The sequence below is a fragment of the Thyridium curvatum genome (assembly GCF_004353045.1).
Source record: "Thyridium curvatum strain D216 chromosome Unknown NODE_3_length_876553_cov_77.224826, whole genome shotgun sequence".
In the NCBI taxonomy this organism is placed as follows: Eukaryota; Fungi; Ascomycota; class Sordariomycetes; order Thyridiales; family Thyridiaceae; genus Thyridium; species Thyridium curvatum.
Window position 1 is genome coordinate 203,774 of NW_022156758.1, and position 17,247 is coordinate 221,020.

The 17,247-nt window shown below is 54.6% G+C and overlaps 7 protein-coding genes across 7 annotated transcripts; 3 read left to right on the forward strand and 4 right to left on the reverse strand.

Annotated features, from left to right (window-relative positions):
• Positions 1-804: 804 nt before the first annotated feature.
• Positions 805-1,494, reverse strand: E0L32_000756 (uncharacterized protein; the record flags this gene model as incomplete). The annotated part of the gene is made up of 1 exon (XM_031142320.1): positions 805-1,494. One exon carries the CDS (start codon positions 1,492-1,494, stop codon positions 805-807), a length of 690 nt encoding a protein of 229 aa, XP_030994290.1.
• A 980-nt stretch (positions 1,495-2,474) lies between these two features.
• E0L32_000757 (uncharacterized protein) lies at positions 2,475-3,688 on the reverse strand (the record flags this gene model as incomplete). The annotated part of the gene is made up of 3 exons (XM_031142331.1): positions 2,475-3,095; positions 3,163-3,591; positions 3,668-3,688. The coding sequence occupies 3 exons, from the start codon at positions 3,686-3,688 to the stop codon at positions 2,475-2,477; spliced, it is 1,071 nt and encodes a 356-aa protein (XP_030994291.1).
• A 517-nt stretch (positions 3,689-4,205) lies between these two features.
• Positions 4,206-5,016, forward strand: E0L32_000758 (uncharacterized protein; the record flags this gene model as incomplete). The annotated part of the gene is made up of 3 exons (XM_031142343.1): positions 4,206-4,508; positions 4,593-4,787; positions 4,870-5,016. 3 exons carry the CDS (start codon positions 4,206-4,208, stop codon positions 5,014-5,016), a joined length of 645 nt encoding a protein of 214 aa, XP_030994292.1.
• A 338-nt stretch (positions 5,017-5,354) lies between these two features.
• E0L32_000759 (uncharacterized protein) lies at positions 5,355-6,575 on the reverse strand (the record flags this gene model as incomplete). The annotated part of the gene is made up of 5 exons (XM_031142354.1): positions 5,355-5,856; positions 5,924-6,071; positions 6,162-6,293; positions 6,381-6,401; positions 6,473-6,575. The coding sequence occupies 5 exons, from the start codon at positions 6,573-6,575 to the stop codon at positions 5,355-5,357; spliced, it is 906 nt and encodes a 301-aa protein (XP_030994293.1).
• A 1,119-nt stretch (positions 6,576-7,694) lies between these two features.
• E0L32_000760 (uncharacterized protein) lies at positions 7,695-9,512 on the forward strand (the record flags this gene model as incomplete). Its single annotated transcript, XM_031142365.1, has 1 exon — positions 7,695-9,512. One exon carries the CDS (start codon positions 7,695-7,697, stop codon positions 9,510-9,512), a length of 1,818 nt encoding a protein of 605 aa, XP_030994294.1.
• Positions 9,513-11,552: 2,040 nt separating this feature from the next.
• On the reverse strand, positions 11,553-13,372 carry E0L32_000761 (uncharacterized protein; the record flags this gene model as incomplete). The annotated part of the gene is made up of 2 exons (XM_031142376.1): positions 11,553-12,622; positions 12,712-13,372. 2 exons carry the CDS (start codon positions 13,370-13,372, stop codon positions 11,553-11,555), a joined length of 1,731 nt encoding a protein of 576 aa, XP_030994295.1.
• A 424-nt stretch (positions 13,373-13,796) lies between these two features.
• On the forward strand, positions 13,797-16,614 carry E0L32_000762 (uncharacterized protein; the record flags this gene model as incomplete). Its single annotated transcript, XM_031142387.1, has 5 exons — positions 13,797-13,803; positions 13,895-14,576; positions 14,631-14,870; positions 14,936-15,365; positions 15,418-16,614. 5 exons carry the CDS (start codon positions 13,797-13,799, stop codon positions 16,612-16,614), a joined length of 2,556 nt encoding a protein of 851 aa, XP_030994296.1.
• Between the last annotated feature and the right edge of the window lie 633 nt (positions 16,615-17,247).

Below are 17,247 nucleotides of genomic sequence, written 5' to 3' on the forward strand. Positions count from 1 at the left end.
GCCAGCACGGAACGGACATGTCGACTCGAGCCTTCCAGCATCTTTATGTAGGCATCACGTCCAGGCTAATCAGGGCTTGGAGAGGATCGGCACAGTTCTCCTCTCCGTGATGCGGTCGTGCGGGGTGCCTATGGGAGCAAGAAGCGTTCCAATCACTTGGATGCAACCGGGTGTCTCTTTCGTGTTATCCCGCATGCTGGTAGCGGTGCAATCAATCGTCATTGTACGGGCTGGAAGATCTGTAGTTGACCTCGAGCCTGCCTTTATTCAAGGCATGAGAATTAGTCCAACTAAACTCTCGCTATTACGGCTAAATGAAGCTGTTCTGAGTACCTGACGGATTTCAATTCCCGCTTTGTACAAGAACATTGGTCGGATTTCGTGACGTGAGACCAGGTCCCGAAGGATCGAGAGAGTGAGAGAGATGATGATGCAAGCTCTCGTGGGGCGTGTTTGCCAATCTACCAACCGAACGCCGCCGGGTCAATGGGCAAATATCCACTGGGTATTTGACGAAATCTACAAGGATCTCTCCTATCATCGTCATTCTTCTCCGCACCTCGCCATCTCCCCGCATCTCCCGTTGCGGACCGGATGGGCGTATTCTCGGACCGGGCACGGAACCTGAGCGGGGATGATTCTCGATCCTACAAAAAGAAATACCCGAAGGGATATCTTGATGTTCCCGACGGGGGATTCTGCCACCGACACGAGGCATAGGAACAAATGACCAGAATTTGATATCGGAATGTTGGCTCCGCTGCACATGAAGCTTCTGTGAAGGCGATATCGTTTCCCGTACTTCTAAGCCTTCGGCGCGACCAGCGGTACATACCGCACCCCAAACAGCTTCTTCTTGGTGACCTCGCCGTTCTCGTCCTTGTCGATCGTCCAGACGTGCTGATATCCGCCGATGTCCAGCGCGCTGGCAATACCAGAGGCGTCGTCGTCGACGGGGATGAACATCCGGCCCGGCGCCCGCAGCTGGTCGACCAGCTCGGCGTGCAGCTCGCTCGCCGAGGCGCCGACGTGGATGGCGTCCCACCCCTTGCCCCTCTGCTCCACGACGCCGGCCTCGACGGGCCGGATATCGGCGTCGGGCTCGACCCACCCCTTGCGGCCGTCGCCGACGCGGAACTTGACCCTGCCGGACGCCAGGAACGCCCTGCCCTCCTCGCTCTTGCCCATGTTGCGCTCGCCGAGGTCGCGCAGGGCCGGAATATGCTCCACACCCACGACCGTACCCCGCTCGCCGACGAGCTCGGCGATGACGTGGGTCAGGTAGCCGGACCCGGAGCCGATGTCGAGCACGCGCGGGGCCGGGTTGGCGTCGGTGGGCAGGATGAAGGGCAGGAGGTGCTCGATGGCGCAGGCGTGCATGTGCGGCGCCGAGATGGTGGCGCTGTGGCCGATGCTCTGCGGCGAGTCGCTGTAGGGCGAGGTCGGCGCGTAGTGCGCTCGGTCGACCTGTGTCCAGAAGATGCCCGTCAGCATTCTTGTTTTGAAAAGGTGTTGTCGCCCTTTACGCGAGCAGCAGGAAGGATATTACCTTGAGAAACGCCTCCTTCACCTTGGGCTCCGTGATCAGGTCGTTCCGCCACAGGTTCTCGACCAGCTCCTCGTTGGACGCGCCGGAGCTGCGCCAGGCCATGCTGTTCGCTGCGCGGGACTGTCTCTGTAAGTCCGACTTGTTCCGCCGGGGGCCTCTGTTGAGCGGCGTGGGGAATAGTACCAGCAGTCGTAGGAAGTGACGCTTGAATGAAGCCAGCTTCGTATGCGTCGAGGCAGGGTGTGTAGTAAAAGGTGCTGCCGATTAGCTGATGATGCTGTCGGGCGGGGTGTTCGTTTCACACAGTTGAGCTGGCCTTAAGCTGGCTTGGACATCAGGGGATGCTGTCCAGTTCAGAAGGGATCCTCAGGGTGCAAATCCTGGCACGACCGCGATATGTACTCATGTAAGAGCAGAAAGACTCGAGCATGGGTGATCGCCCATGTTTGCCGTCGTCTGGTTGTTGAAGAAGTTGGAGCGGGAACTGACGTGGAATGATGTAAGACCCACGACAATGCCGAGTAGGGCCCTCCAGGTGGTCCTCCCGCGGGGGATGGACCCCACTGGCCATCACTACACCATCTTATGATTTCTTGTCACAGCCGAAGTCGTTTTGGCCATGAAATTCAACATTCCAGGGAGGAGAAGTCGTTTGTGAGAACATGTCACGAGTAGCACAAAATGCATACCGGTCGTGAGGTCTGTTGGATCAATACATGTATGTACCATTGTATATTCAACCAACCGCCGCCATGCGCTCCAGTGTCAAAAGACATCTTCACGGGCACTTCACAGAACAACCAAAAAGCTTCCTAGTAGACCCCATGGAATGACGTGGTCCAGAAAAAAAGGAAACGAGTATGCATGCCATGCGCTATGTAGGTATAATAGTAGGAAGGCGAGTAGTTCTTCAACGGTGGTGAAATCAGACAACAGTCGACGGGTTCTCCCCCTCGGCGATCACAGGGACGCCCAGCCCCCGGTCGGGGCTCTGGAGCACCAGCTGCTCGTGCCTCCGCGCCTTGAGGTAGTCGCTTACCGCCCGGATCAGCACGAACCAGCCCACAATCATGAGGATGTACGCCACCCAGTCCGAGCTCGCGACGTCCGCGAACGATCCCGAGTCGCCGCCGGCACCACCGCTCCCGGCCCCGCTGGTCACGGTCGAGGGGTCAAACTCGTGCGCGTTGGGGTCCGGTGGCGCCATGTAGTCATCCGACGAGGACATCTGGCCACCGCCGCCGCCGCCCATGGGGTCGCCGCCGCTCTCCGTCGTGCCCTTCATGTAGAAGCCGTACTGGATCAGGGTCACGCCGAGCCCCGCGCGCGACCCGTTCTTGGCCGCGTGCGTCGAGTGCAGGAGGTAGGTCAGCAGGAAGCCGACCAGCTGGAAGGACATGGAGATCATGCCGTTCCACACAAAGGAGAAGGCCGAGCCGACGGGCATGCCGTCGATGTACACCTCGTCGGGCCCTCCCAGGCCCGGAGCGAGGATGGTCGTCTCCCAGTACGGCGGGGCTGAGTCTGCTGCTGCTTGTTCGTAGGTCTGTATAGAAATGTTAGCATCGATTCCCTCTGCATAAATGAGGACCGCGATTGCCAAAGAAACGTACCGGAGGCTGTTCCTCCTTCACCTCTCCACCCCTCTCGGGCTTGGCCGTCAGGTTGGAAAAGACACCGTCGGATTGAATCCCGCCTCCGTAGATCCGCGCATTTGAAGCCCCGGGACCACTGGGAGCTGCTGCGACCGACGGCAACTCCGTCACATTGCGTTCGGGGCCGGTTGGCCTGGACGAGACCTCGTCGCTCGAAGTCGGGGTGGCGTTACCCCGGACCAGTCGCTGTCGGTCGTCGGCCTCGTCGTCACTATCATCGCCGTCGGTATCGAATGCGTCGGCCAATGTCGGGTCGACTCTGTTCTCCCTGGGCGCTATTGACGACGATCTCGAGTGGAAGGATGGCGGTGGTGAGTTGGGAATCGGCTGCGTTGTCCGGGGTGGAACTGCGCGTGTTTCGGGTTCGTCGTCATCGTGGGCGTTTACCTGCGAGAGTACAAGTTAGCATCTCGGTGGTCTTTTGAAAGAGCCTCCCAAATATAGTCTGAAGTGATATACATACCCGCTCATAGCGTCCCGACATGATGGGCCAAAATGTGAAGAGTTGCTTCAGCAGGTCGTTCGTCGCGGCGCTGTGGTCGCCACAAGAGTCGATGATCGGGCCCACCAGGGATCGTCGGAGGGAGCCTGGAGACAACAGAGGAGCGCGGTGGCGGGCGCGCTACAGGTCTCGGGATAGGTTCGTGTAGTAGGAGTCTGCGCAAAGGAAGAGGGTCGACAAAGCGAAAGGAGAGAAAGAAAAAGTCGAGCCTGGTTCAAAGGAGAGTCGATGAGGCGGTTCGGTGGAAGCGGGCCAGGCTGACGACAGCACTCCAGTCAGTCGAACAGAGAGAGAAGTAGGGGACTTGGTCAGCGGGTTTTAGGCGTTGGTGGCTTTAGTCAGGTGTTGGGACCAGCGACCCGAGTGGAACCGAAGGCCATGGAACGATAAGGAGGCCGTTGACTTTGGATAAGAGACCGGGCGGACTCAATGCCCACTTCGCTCCTTTATTTGCACAGCCACTCGCGCCACTCAATGCCATTAGGTAGTTACCACCCACATGCACTCACTGGACGGACGGTGGACTAACAGCCTGCAACCTCCGACCCTCCAGCGGATCTTTGACGGTCTTGGCAACAAGCCCCAAGGCGCCAATCACAGTCAGGCCTTCACTCCGGGGACCACTAAAGTTTATGACGAGGACATACAATTTGATCGAGAGCTTTCGCGACAATCTCCAATTCCCCTTACGAGCCGACGACGCAGGGAGACAGACTATCGCCAGCTCCCGTCTCGCTTCCTTCTCTTTGAATCGAGCGTGTCCGTTGCCAGTTCAGCCATCATGGCGACCCCTGCGAGAAGCGTGAGTAACCCGCTCCATGCCTCGAGAACCGAGACCGCCGAGAGGACATCATGTCACTGACATCCAGTCGCATGCTTGCTGCAGGCCATCTACAAGCACTACCAGCGCGCCCTCGCCCGCTGGCCCAAAGACCCCCTGCGTCCGGAGATCCAGTTCCAAGATGTCCTTGCCAAGAGGCTGGAGAAGTCCTTTGCGGCGTCGGCCGCCGTCAACGAGCAGAAGGAGCTCAAGCAGCTCAACGCGCTGTACACCCTCCTCGATGACCGGTACAAGACCAAGGTATAAGCACATTTGAAGGGATTCGGCTGAAGTGGCGCGAATATAAGGTCATAGTACTGATTTGACCCTTTTCCTTCAATAGTATCGCATCACCGGATCCCTTCTCGAACCCAAGAGCAACCCGACCTACTACACCGATCTCATGACCGAGCTCGAAGAAGCGCCCAAGAGGAGCTGGTTGGGCCGCATCGGAAAGCGGCTAGGAGGACTGATCCGGATCACGAGGTAGCTGCCATTGCCGCAAATAACTCCTACGGCCAGGTGAAGCTTCTGCGTTGGGCCAGGCTGGCCTACATTGTACTATTATAGGTGCATGATGCATTGGGTGCTCGGCGTTTTGGGACGGGACGACAAAATCTAGCAGCGCATTTCTGCATGTATGGGCGAAAAGAAAAGAAGAACAAAACTGTTGCAAGAATAACACATAATGTGTACATCATTTTGACGGCATGTCTCCTGTCTATATGCAGACATCTGGTATACAACTAGTCAAAAAGAAAAAGCAAGGTTCTCCCTAAACGCCTTCTTTTTTTGTCCTGCCGACTCTATCCATGACCCCCTTACGAGTTAAATGTACTTGGACTCGGGATCGAGCGTGTCGAACAGGTCCATCGCCTTCTCGTACATGGTGAACACAATGCCGCCGCTCATGACCAGCCGCACGAGCCGGGGCAGCGCGCCGCTCCAGAACGTCAGGATGCCTTCCTGCTTGAAGATGATGGCCGCGCACCGCGCGCTGTTGCCGTACAGCGACTTGGCCTCGATGCTCTGCATGCGCGTCTTGATCGTGTCGAGCGGCTGCGTCGCGTACACCGTGATCAGGCCCGCGAGCCCGCCCATGGCGAACGTGCCCACGGCGCCGAGCTTCTCGCCGGGCGCCGTGTAGCTCTCGGCCAGCTGCTTGAGCGTCGTGTAGGACCCGAACCGCACGGCCGAGTTGGCGGCCTGCCGGGCCGTCGTCGGCACGAACCCCTGGAAGAAGCCGCGGATGCCCCGCTCGCGCGCGATGATGGGCACGGCGTGCAGGAAGCCGCGCATGCGGGGGTTGGCCGACTTGCGGTCGTCGATCCTGGCGGCGCGCGCGGGGTCAGTCTAGGTCCGGTCGGGAGGGGTTGGGGGTCTTATCTGAGACTCACAGCGTCGTCTTGATGCTCTCGGTGGGCGTCACGGCTAGCAGCGACTCGGTGACACCGGCTCCGAAACCCGCCAGCACCGTTCGGGGGCCCGAGAGCTTGCCGTCGGCATCGGCGAGGAGCCTCTTGTACTGGTCGAATGCGACGAATCCTGTAGCGGAGCGAAAGAGTGAAAACATTGGTCAGCGTGACTCTGTCTTCGGCTGTGCGCGCACAGAGGTTCCGTCTGGGAAACACGTACTGATGCCTGCCTTGGCCGAGTTTCCTATGATTAGGGTCGTGCACCCGGCATACCACTGCTTTCCGAATGGGGGCCACGGGAGCTTCTGCCCGTCTGCTAATCGGCGGTTGAGCTGTGTTCTCGTCTTGGCAACTGTTTGGCGCACAGTGAGGTCAGAACATTGCAAATAGCTGTCGAGGGGCTGGGGTTTAGCTCGGAAGGCAAATTGCTCCTACGTACACTCGGCGGGGTATGTGATAGCTATTGCGGTAGTAGAAAAGTCAGTAACAAGCTCCTGAATAGGACAGAAGTCGGAGGAAGGGGCACGGTACCAATCTCGACTGCTCCGGCTGTTGAGCCGGCGAGGACCGACCGGAGAGCACTGGGCGTCTTCTTGGCCGTGGCCTGGTCGTCCTTTGCCGCAGCGGACGCCATTTCCGAGCCTGTCGACGGTCAATTGCGCGAGGGCAGTGTGGGAAGGGTCGAGCAGAGGATGCGACGTGCGTACGGCGTGGAGTCGACGAACGCGGGTTGACGTTGGTGCACGATGACGAATTTACCGCGGCAGAACGAACTTCTTGAAGTTTTTGGCGGATCCATGACCCAATGATGGATGTTGACGGGCTGAGGCCTGCTTAGCCGGGGCCGTTGTCGGCGGTCCCCACAAGGCACTTTGAGCCCTGGAGGGTACTGCGGAGCCCCGCTGAATTCCAGCACTTGACGACCTCTTCAGTTGAGCCTCCAGCGCCTTCCCTCTAATCTAGCGCGTTTGAACCGCTTCAAGCCGTCCAAGGCCGACAACCTAGGATCTCCGAACCCTGCCATTGTCACGTCTTCCAACACAAAGATACTTCCTAGTCAAGTTAAAGTACAGGTTGGGGGATCTATCTACTTTTGGACTGCAGTTCTCGCAGAACACACAAAACCACCCAGTGGACGAGACGAATGAGAAGTTAAAGTGCTGATGGTTGCCAACCTGCACATCCAGACTGCGTCCCCAACGGCACAGCACACAGCCGACACCTAGTTATAGTAGTAATTAGCTTCAAGATTAGGCTCGAGGTCCTCTAGCGAGTTGTTGGCATTTTAGAGTCGCTCTTGTTCAACTCATTGGGTGGGAAAACAATAGTGGGCCTTCCCAGTGCTTGTGCGTGAAAACATGCCCGCTTTACTCCCGCTTTACTCCCGCTCAATGCCCGTACCGAGTCATTCCACAGCCCCGTCGTCCACGCACATCAAACTCGTTCGATCATAGCAATATCTATCTCCGCTGGAGTCCCAATCAACTCATGTCCGAGATGCCGGTATAGAGGAGAAGACTACCGGGGAAAACGGGGCTGCTATCTATTCAAACTCCCGCCATTTCTCCCGTACCACAGTAACCTTTGTTTTCATCATCTGCTCACAGTCGCCGTCTCAGGCTCTCGACGGCTCGCGATGTATCTAAAGCGTGGTATCAAGCGCCAATCTTGTGACTTTTGCTTTCGGCGCAAGGTCAGATGCGATTGGATATCACGGAAAGCCGAAGGCTATCCTCAATGTTCGCACTGCGAGATGCGGGAAATATCTTGCACTGCAACCCTCGACAACGCCCGCGGCCGAAACAAACGGAACATGAGCCATGACACCCGCCCCGTGAATGATCCGATCTCATCCAGTCCCGGTAAAAGGCAAGCGGCAAATGGTAGTAATCGGCTTTCTGCTTGTACCAACGACATCAGCAATGTTGTCGATACCGACGAGGCCGCCTCTGTCCTCCATGGCCCTCACACTCTAGCCTCAAATGCAGCTCCACGCCCTGCGTCGCCTTTTTGCATAGATGCACCATATCCGGGTGTTGACGCATGGCAAGATTTCGGCTGGGATCTGGGGCCCGACAGTATCTCTTTCCTCGACAGTATCTTTACGCACGATTACAACTTCGACATGACACCTGATGCACCTGGCATGATCGCCAATGAAGAGGATGCAGGCGATTCGCAGAGCCCGTACGAAATCTACGGGCTAGACCCCAGCACTCTCGAAGCAGCTATCGGGGCTTACTTTGACCTAGCGTCGCTCGCTCTTCCAATACTGGACCGAGACGCATTCCAGGCTGACTACACAAGCCGGAGAGCGAGTCCATCTCTGGTGTACGCAATCGCGTGCCGAGGGTGTCCTTTCATAGCGACGAGTCAGAAATGGGCGGTGCAGCAGCAACTGGCGAGCCAGTTCAGACGGGCATGGCTCGAGGCACGATCAGCGGCAGGAGACAAGCAGTCCATCCGACTAGACGACCTCGAGGCCCTGGCTCTCATGGTGGACTTCGATTACGAGACAACTGAGGATGTCACTGCATCGATCCAGTCCCAGCTCGGCAGCCTTTTCTTAACACACGACTCCATGGTTCTCATGACTCTGCAGTACCAGATTCTTGGCCACGCATCCTTGCCAACAGGTGCTTCTGCACCTCTACACGGAGCAGCAGAGCGGAAAAATCTACTTTTCTGGCACGTGTATGGCAAGGATGCATTCCGCACCCTCGAGCGGAAAGTCCCGTCTCGCATTGGGGATGGGTATATCGAGAGTCTTGAACAACTACCAGGGCGCGAAGACAAAACATATCTAGATGCCATACTCGCCCTGGCTATTGTTGCGAGAAAGATACACCACACGTTTCTGGGTCGTGCTGCTGGACATATAAATGTCTCCCACCACGATGTGATCAACTTATACAGGCTCCTGACCGAGTGGCGTACGGCATTGCCCACCTACCTCCAAAGTTACACCAGTGGAGACGGCAGCCCAACTACCCTTCGCGGTATTGGGAGACAGGCTCAAGCACATCCGCTGCACCAGGCTGTTCTTTTGTTTCTCGAACACAATTGCTACATGCAGATCGAGGCGTATGCATCGAAATGCGGGATCAACAAACCCACCTCACTGGAGACGGTGATGCTGGATCACCTCATCGAATACAAGACCTTGAAAATGGTGAATGAGATAGTGGAGTCTGTTACATGGCTAAAGTCGAAGAGTGTACGCCAAAATACACCTACGGACCTTGTCACGTATCCCCTAGTCGACCTCGCTCCGGAGATTCTGCGCAACATCTGTGCTGGCACTTCTTATTGGCTGACTGAGCGCGGGAAGAGACTCATGGCCCAGGACATGTCGAGAGGCGCCTCCACCAATACCGAGACGCAAGATCGCGCAAGTCACGGAGCAGGCTCTCTAACGGAAGGAATTCAAAGCTTCGTGGCAGGAGCAACGACTTTACGAGACGTGTTGCCAGCTGCAGGATCGCACAGGGATACATCACAGTTGATTGAGAGGCTAGATGAGCAGTTGTCCTCTTTGAAGGAAATGATCAAAAGTGGCAACGGTAGTTGATGCGCTGCCTTACTGCCCCGCCGTACACTTAACGTTTTTATTTCTTTACATTTCTTTTCAAAGACTCTAGCATTCTGTTTATCGTTCAAGATGGATTTCCTTGATTACTTTGTGATAGCTATGGCCTGAACGAAAATAGGCACGGGGAAAAGACAAACCCCGCGAGACGCTTTGAGTGACTGAAACCAATATCCGCAGTCCAACAGAGTCGCCATTCAAGATGATTGCTACTCAGCATAGCGCCGAGCCATCCCCAGAGATGATCAGTCGTCCTAACTATGATTGTATCGAAAGCTACACTTAAACGACCAGTGGGTTCGAGTGCATTTTCAATCCCTGGCCTGTACATATGACATATGATAATTCCCGGCTTGAAGAAGCTTTCCTGAGCTAGGTCTGCTGGCCCCCAGCCATAATTCAGGATGAAGCACAGTAAGAGTGACAGTCATCACTACCATCGGGACGCTGTCTAGTGCAAAGAACACACCTTCCATTGACGCGAGAGGGCCGTTGAAACCCCCGCTCAACTCGGCACATCGCCAGCAAGATCGGACAAAGAGGCAGGCGGCAGCTACAGCTAGGCCTGGAATGCACACTCATCAGTTGTCGAACTTTGCCTGGCGTTAGGACATGCTTACCTATTACATATGGGTGTCTATTCTCGGAGCGGATGCTGTACCAAGCCCGGCGGGTGATGGCTCCAAGGGCCAAGCAGAAGATGGCCGTAAAGAGGACCTGAACCGCCAAGCCGGCGATCATGAGGTCTACGCCAATGGGGTTCTCGGCGAAGATAGCCGCAAGGGAGCCGCCGCATCCTATGAAGCAAAGACAGAGAAAGTCTCCGAGGATGAACAATGTCGCTAGCAGGCGAGGACTAACGCGCGTGAACCGAGATGACGGGTAGCGTTGCTGAAGCGTACTGATGTTGAGATACATGGCAGCGGACAGAAAAGTCGGTCCCAACGTGAGGCCGATGATATACCTGCTCACGGCCACGGCCCGGAAGTTAGAGGTTGTCTCAACAGAACAAACAGGCGGGAGCCAGAGCCTACATGATGTAACCATCCTTGTTGCCACGATCATGTGAAAGTTGAACCTTGCCACAATATCCTATAAGTTCCAATAAGACACCACATATCATCCCGACGGAGTACCCATAGAAACGCCAGAATCGAAGAGCGATGAGTATATGCAGAAAAAGGCAAACAGAGTAGAAGGAGAGGAAAATTGCATTTGGAGCCAGATCCGGTGAGAAGTCTATAGCCGCGATGCCATTCCCGTGTGCGGTAGTTGTGTTCATCGTCACGTAGTACTAACTTAGAGCAATGTTCGAGCGAGGGCTAGGGAATGAGAAAAAAATAATTGGAAAGCTAGATAGGAGAATAATGGAGAGGGAAGTGAAGTGTGATTTAAGATTCCATTCATAGGAATGGGGGGATGGATGTGACAAGTAAGACGAGCAGTTAGGCTGCGCGTGCTGTCCGCTTAATCTCCTGGAAACATCCGCTAAACTCCCGCTTGCTCCCGATATGTACCTGTCCGAATAGTTGAGCCTCATTGAACAGCCACCAAGTGCCCCAAACAGAGAATCCCTTAGATTGGTAGATAGATTAAAAATCAAGAAATACGAACATCCACTAAGTTTCCCTCTCCCTTCAATTGTCTAGCTTAGGCCTGCTAATATTAGCTTCGCGTGGAATCTAGGCCGCGGCGAACACCTGGATCACTGCTTTTCACGGCCTGTAAGGAAATTGAGTACAGAAACTGTGCTACCAGTAGCCGCTAGATAGCTGAATATCTGTTCAGTGACCATGATGCCGCCCTTGCTCAGAAAGCCAGGTGTGTTAAACAACTGATGAAATCTTATGCAATAGTGAGAGTCTTCGTGAAGACTTCTCCCCGGAGAAGGGCAGAAAGTACGCAACCAAAGTGAATTGAACTATATACACTAGTAGATTATACAAAAGCAGCGACCGACGCACCCTTCCACCAAGTCTATGTTTTAACCCACTGCTGGAAGCGCCTAGGGCAGCACTGAAATCAATGCCGCTGCCTTTCAAGCCGAGTATTATTGAAGGCACTCAGAGTGATACTGTGAGCGATGCCGTCCGCCGCAAGATCGATGACAAACTCGTCGACAGATACGCCTCCGTACGTGACGGAATCCACTGCGAACCAGCTGGAACAGTACGGGCTGGGCGGTGAGGCGGCGTCGATGATCTCGTAAACTGCTCGCCAACTTTCGCTTTTAGCCTTTCCACACCCTTTCATCTGGAGTCCCGTCGGGTACAATCTCATGCTGACGTTTCCTGATCCGCTCGTGGACCCTGAGATCATCAGACGGATCGAGTCAAACATGTCATGCCCATCAAGAAACCAGGACGTGACTGCCAGTCCCGGAAGATCATCTTGCACAGCGACAGTTATGCCGCTCTTTTCATCACCGTATTTTCCACTGTAGGTCCGCTTTGCCTGCCTCTTGGCAGCCTGCTCCAATGCTGGGACTAGCCTTGAAGCTACCAGACCCGGAATCGTGCCGGTTACTCCCGGAGCGCCACTTCCCGCAGCCAGGACGGTGAGCCCCACGCCCCAATCAGGTAGCAAAGCCATCAGACTGTTGTACATCCCTAGCTGGCCACCCTTTGTGTACATCCAGTTGGCTCGCTTGGTGGTCGATGGGGCGTGTGCAATCTCCCACGGCGCGCCGACTGCCAGCTGGAGATCGGCAGTAAATGTAACGGGCTTCATCCACCGTCGGGTCTGGGAGGGTGACAACATCTCATACGACAAGATTGATTGCCCTATTCTGCGTAGGTCTGCAATCGAGGAATAGATTCCTCCGGCTGGCCCTGCATCGCCCGTGTCGACATCATACCAAGAGGTGCTGGGAGTATCGGGTATGATGGAAGAGTCGGAAGTGGCTGGCTTGGCGTATGTAGTGGAATTCAGACCGAGCCGGTGGATGAGCTGCCGAGAGAAAATGTCGGCATAACTTGAACCTGTTATATTCTCAAGTGCATACGCCAGAATTTGGTAGCCAGCGTTCGAGTATATAGGCGTTCCAAAAGCCGCCTCGACTGGGTGGCGTAACCGCATGGCGTCAAAGAATTCTATGAATAGGTGTTAGCATTAAGCGAGGACCCCCTAGCCAAGAGCCTCACGTCTTGCCAGAAGAAACGACTGTCCAGAGTTCACGTACCAGTGCGGTTGCAGGGATACGAGGCGCCACTTCCGCAGTAGTCGACTCGATTTCCTGGTTGAATTGGTGGAAACCCCAACCGAGAGAGTTCGCGGTCCGCTGAATCAGACCTCGACAAGTCTCGCGGTATGCCAGCCATGTGCGACGCGAGAGCGCCGATGGTAATGGCATCCCAATCCACGTCCTGGAGAGCAGAAGCTGATTCATTTCCGGCTAATTTTGCCAGCTCGGGTACGTAACGTGTGACTGGCTGATTGAACGACACATCTCCGACCTCGAGGAGGTAAATATAAGCCGTTAGCAATTTGGATATGCTACCTATGCGGTATATTGTCGTATCATTGACGGTTCGAGTGCCGTATTCATGCCCCTGCAGGATTGGTGCTGCATGATGATAGCTGAACAACGATTGCTGGTCCATTGCTGAATAAATATCCACAGAGAATGATGTGTTCTGGTAGTCGATGTCGAGGTTTTGGCTTGTATCAGTCGCGTTCGGACGTAAAAATCGCAAAAGTTCGGATATGGTATTATTCATTGAGATATCATCACCCAGTGCTGTGGGTATGGGCAAGTCTGGCCCAAGCAGGGGGCAAGGGCTGGAAGCTGCTTTCACCGTGGCAAGGCTCAAAAGAGCCGCTGCGAGAATAGTGATGCGCATATTTAGTGATGCCAGTAGAGTAGAAATCTCGATTTCGTTCTTTCTTCTCTACATAGCATAGACCAAACACAGAAAGAACTGAGTATTTGTAGGCGAGACATTCCTACCGGGATCCCGGTGTACATAAGGTCATCTTGGATTTCCTCCCACTTGGAGAAGAGATGGATGCCGGAGGGCCGCTCAATCTCCGTCTATCGGCCGTTGATACGCCGCTAAGAGGGTTTATTCCACCGTTTAATATCCGCAAGGATGGACGCCACCGTCTTGGTCCGGATCCACTTGCTCCATTAACAAGAAGTCTTCGTGGTCTAGTACTGAACTCTGTGAGGGAAGACATGCCGTTTGTAGGCCTTATTAAGAATGTGCCGCTTGCTCCGGCAATTATAAAGTATTTGCGTTCCCTGACTGATCCGACCCGTTCAGCATGCATTGTGCTTCCATACCTATTTGTACTCCTTGCACGGCGAAGACTGAAGCTGCCTGTTGTTTGCCAACATGCCTCCACATTTGAACAGTCCACAGGGTTCTGTGAGCGTCAGTACAAGTGTCGAAGGTTGTGGCCATTGCCTAACGTCCGCCGCCCTCAAAACGCTGACCGCACTGATATAGCCGATGGTCGGTTAGGACTCAGTCTTCGACATGCCCAACGACGCGCGAACCTTAGTACTTTTCTCCCGAAAAATGAAACCAATGCCAGCCCTACAACGGGATACTCGTCCGCTGGTGTCGAGAGCGAGAGCGAGAGCGACTCTGAGTGGATGCTCGACGTACCCATTCCGACGCGATTATGTATCGTCATTCAAGTTGTGGGATCGAGAGGAGATGTCCAGCCTTTCGTAGCCCTTGGTCTCACCCTACACAAGAAGTACGGCCATCGGGTCCGCATCGCCACGCATGGAGTCTTTCAGAGGTTTGTCGAACAGAATGACCTCGAGTTCTTCGATATCGGGGGCGATCCGGAAGAACTCATGGCATTCATGGTTCGAAACCCTGGCCTTCTACCAAGCTACAGCTCGTTGCGAAATGGAGACGTGAAGCAGCAGAGGGCAAACATGCGTGCCATCTTGGACGGCTGCTGGAGATCATGTGTGCAGCCGACTTGCGGCAGGCCGTTCATTGCAGATGCCATCATTGCTAACCCGCCGAGCTTCGCGCATATCCATTGCGCCGAGAAACTCGGTATTCCTCTCCATCTCATGTTCACGTAAGTCTACACCCAAGGAACTAGTATCTGACTCATGGCTAATCGTTTCGCAAGCAGAATGCCGTATTCTCCCACAGAGACCTTCCCACATCCTCTCGCCAACATTCAACGGTCCGACCTCAGCCCTGGGCTTACAAACAAGTTGTCTTTTGCCTTGATCGAACGGATCACTTGGCACGGGCTAGGCGACATAGTCAATAGGTTTCGGGAGGAATCGTTGGGGTTAACGCCTATCAACCTGGCGTGGGCCCCAGGCCTCATCACACGATTGAACATCCCATACACTTATTGTTGGTACGGCCCCTCACTTGCCGAGTTTCAAGGAACGCTCATTCTCATGTTGTGTGTCTTCGTTCTAGGTCTCCATCGTTACTAAGAAAGCCAAAAGACTGGGGTCCCGGGATTTCAGTATCTGGCTTTTACTTTCTACCCAAGGAGGGCTCCTTTGAACCGCCGACAGATCTCGTTCAATTCATCAATTCAGGGGAGCCGCCAGTCTACATTGGCTTCGGCTCGATCGTGGTAGATGACCCGCAGTCTATGACAGAACTTATTTTTGCTGCAGTCGAAAAGGCTGGGGTACGGGCGCTCGTATCTAGAGGATGGAGTGGGATTGGCGACAACATGAACGATGCAGAGCCCCCGGCCAGTATTTTTCTACTCGAGAATGTCCCACACAGCTGGCTCTTCGAGCACGTGTCAGCAGTGATACACCACGGTGGTGCGGGTACTACTGCCGCTGGGCTTGCTGCCGGAAAACCTACTGTCATTGTGCCTTTCTTCGGTGATGTGAGTCTTATCCTCTCACCGTATCTACAGGTCTCTGACATCCCTAAAGCAGGCATTCTGGGGTCACGTAGTTGCAAATGCAGGAGCAGGGCCACATCCGCTACCGTATTCAAAGCAGACCGTCGATACGTTGGCAAGCCACATTCGACAGGCACTGCACCCGGATACCAGGCTACGCGCGAGGCATATTCAGATGAACATCCGCAACGAGCAGGGCTGTGAGAACGGAGCGCGCCATTTCCACAAAATGCTGCCTGCAAAAGACATGCAATGCACGTTAGACCCTAAAAGACATGCCGTGTGGTTTGTAAAAAGAAAAGATATCAGATTAAGCGCAATGGCTGCTGCGCTCTTACTTGAGAAAGGCTTTATAGGCGAAGCAGACCTTGCACTGTATGTCCGCATCCGCAACCATCCTTTCTTCTGGTCGACACATGATTTAAGCAAAATGCATAGATATCGATCCAAGGAATACGTCGTCAAAGACCTACCCACAGATCCTCTTACAGGTGGCGCATTCGCATTCCTCGGATCCTTTAGTGACGTCTTGTACGAGGCGTATTCCCTCCCACGGGCAATCGCTAGGGACATGTCCGACAGTTCACGGACACCTTCCTCTTCCTCAGCCCCATGCTCAACCCCAACCAACTCTGTAGCGGCCGCGTCTGTATCTCTGATGGAAGAAGGCAAAATGTCTCTCGATCCTCGCGACTCGACCTCCCCTAACCTTGCTACGAGTGGGAGAATCGCAATCACAGCTGCGACCGGGATTGGAAGATTCAGCAAAGCCGTCCTCTCCGCCCCCATGAACTTCAGCATGGGGATTGCTCGGGGTTTCCAGAGCCTACCAATGTTATACGGAGATACAACGGTGAGAGAGCCAGAAAAGGTGACTAGTCTACTAAAGGGCATCGAGGTGGGAAGCAAGGAGCTTATGTATGGCTTTTACGATGGCATCACTGGCGTAGTCACACAGCCGATACAGGGAGCCAAGAAAAGCGGCGCGGTCGGTTTTACGAAAGGTCTAGCCCGGGGACTGGGAGGACTTGTTTTGAAACCCGGCGCAGGGCTGTTCGGACTCCCCGCTTATTCACTTCAAGGCGTGAGCCAGGAGGTGCACAACTTACTCGGGGTCAACCACGAGAGATTGATAGCACACAGCCGCCTGGAGCAGGGGAAGGCAGAGATGGAGGAGGCACCAGAGGAAGAGAAGTGGATGATCTTGAGGGCTTGGAAAGCGATCTCTTGAGTGCGCGCCACAATCCCATATGCCATTGTCTAGGTTTCTGTCATTTAAGTCGAAGTGCTCTTTGGCGGTTGGCCTATCAACTGAGAGGTGGCTGCTTAACTAGCCACACTTCGGTTATTTCTCGTAATGACCGTTGGCAACCCCACATAGTTAATCCACAATTGAGCAGGTTCGAGCTGTTTTGACTCGGTCTCAAGTCCATGCTTTGATCCTCGTAATGCGCCGAGCTTACTCGGTAGTATGTATCATTGCGAGATCATTGTGGGCTGTTGTGCGCTAGTGTCCGCTCTACGCATGCAACGACGGTAGGAGGAAGCAGCTCAACGGCCAAGCCAACACTGCGATGGCTCTGTTCGAGGAAATACTTTTAATGCGGTGAGGAGTGCTGCTATGAAACCGCTGTCTGCCTTTCGCCATTGACTCCAGCTCGCCCGCGGCGCCTATTTAGTCAAGAAATATTGCGAGCAAGGAATCACGATTTCAAAAAGCTCCAAGTGAGAGAAGAAGCCCTTCTGTTCCTCATGTGCAGCTAATACATCCGTAGTGGATTATCAAAGCAGACTGGAGAGGCAATTCAAGTCAAGCCAAGACTTGAACCCTTGTTGTTCGGGTACCCAAGTGAGCAAATATCAC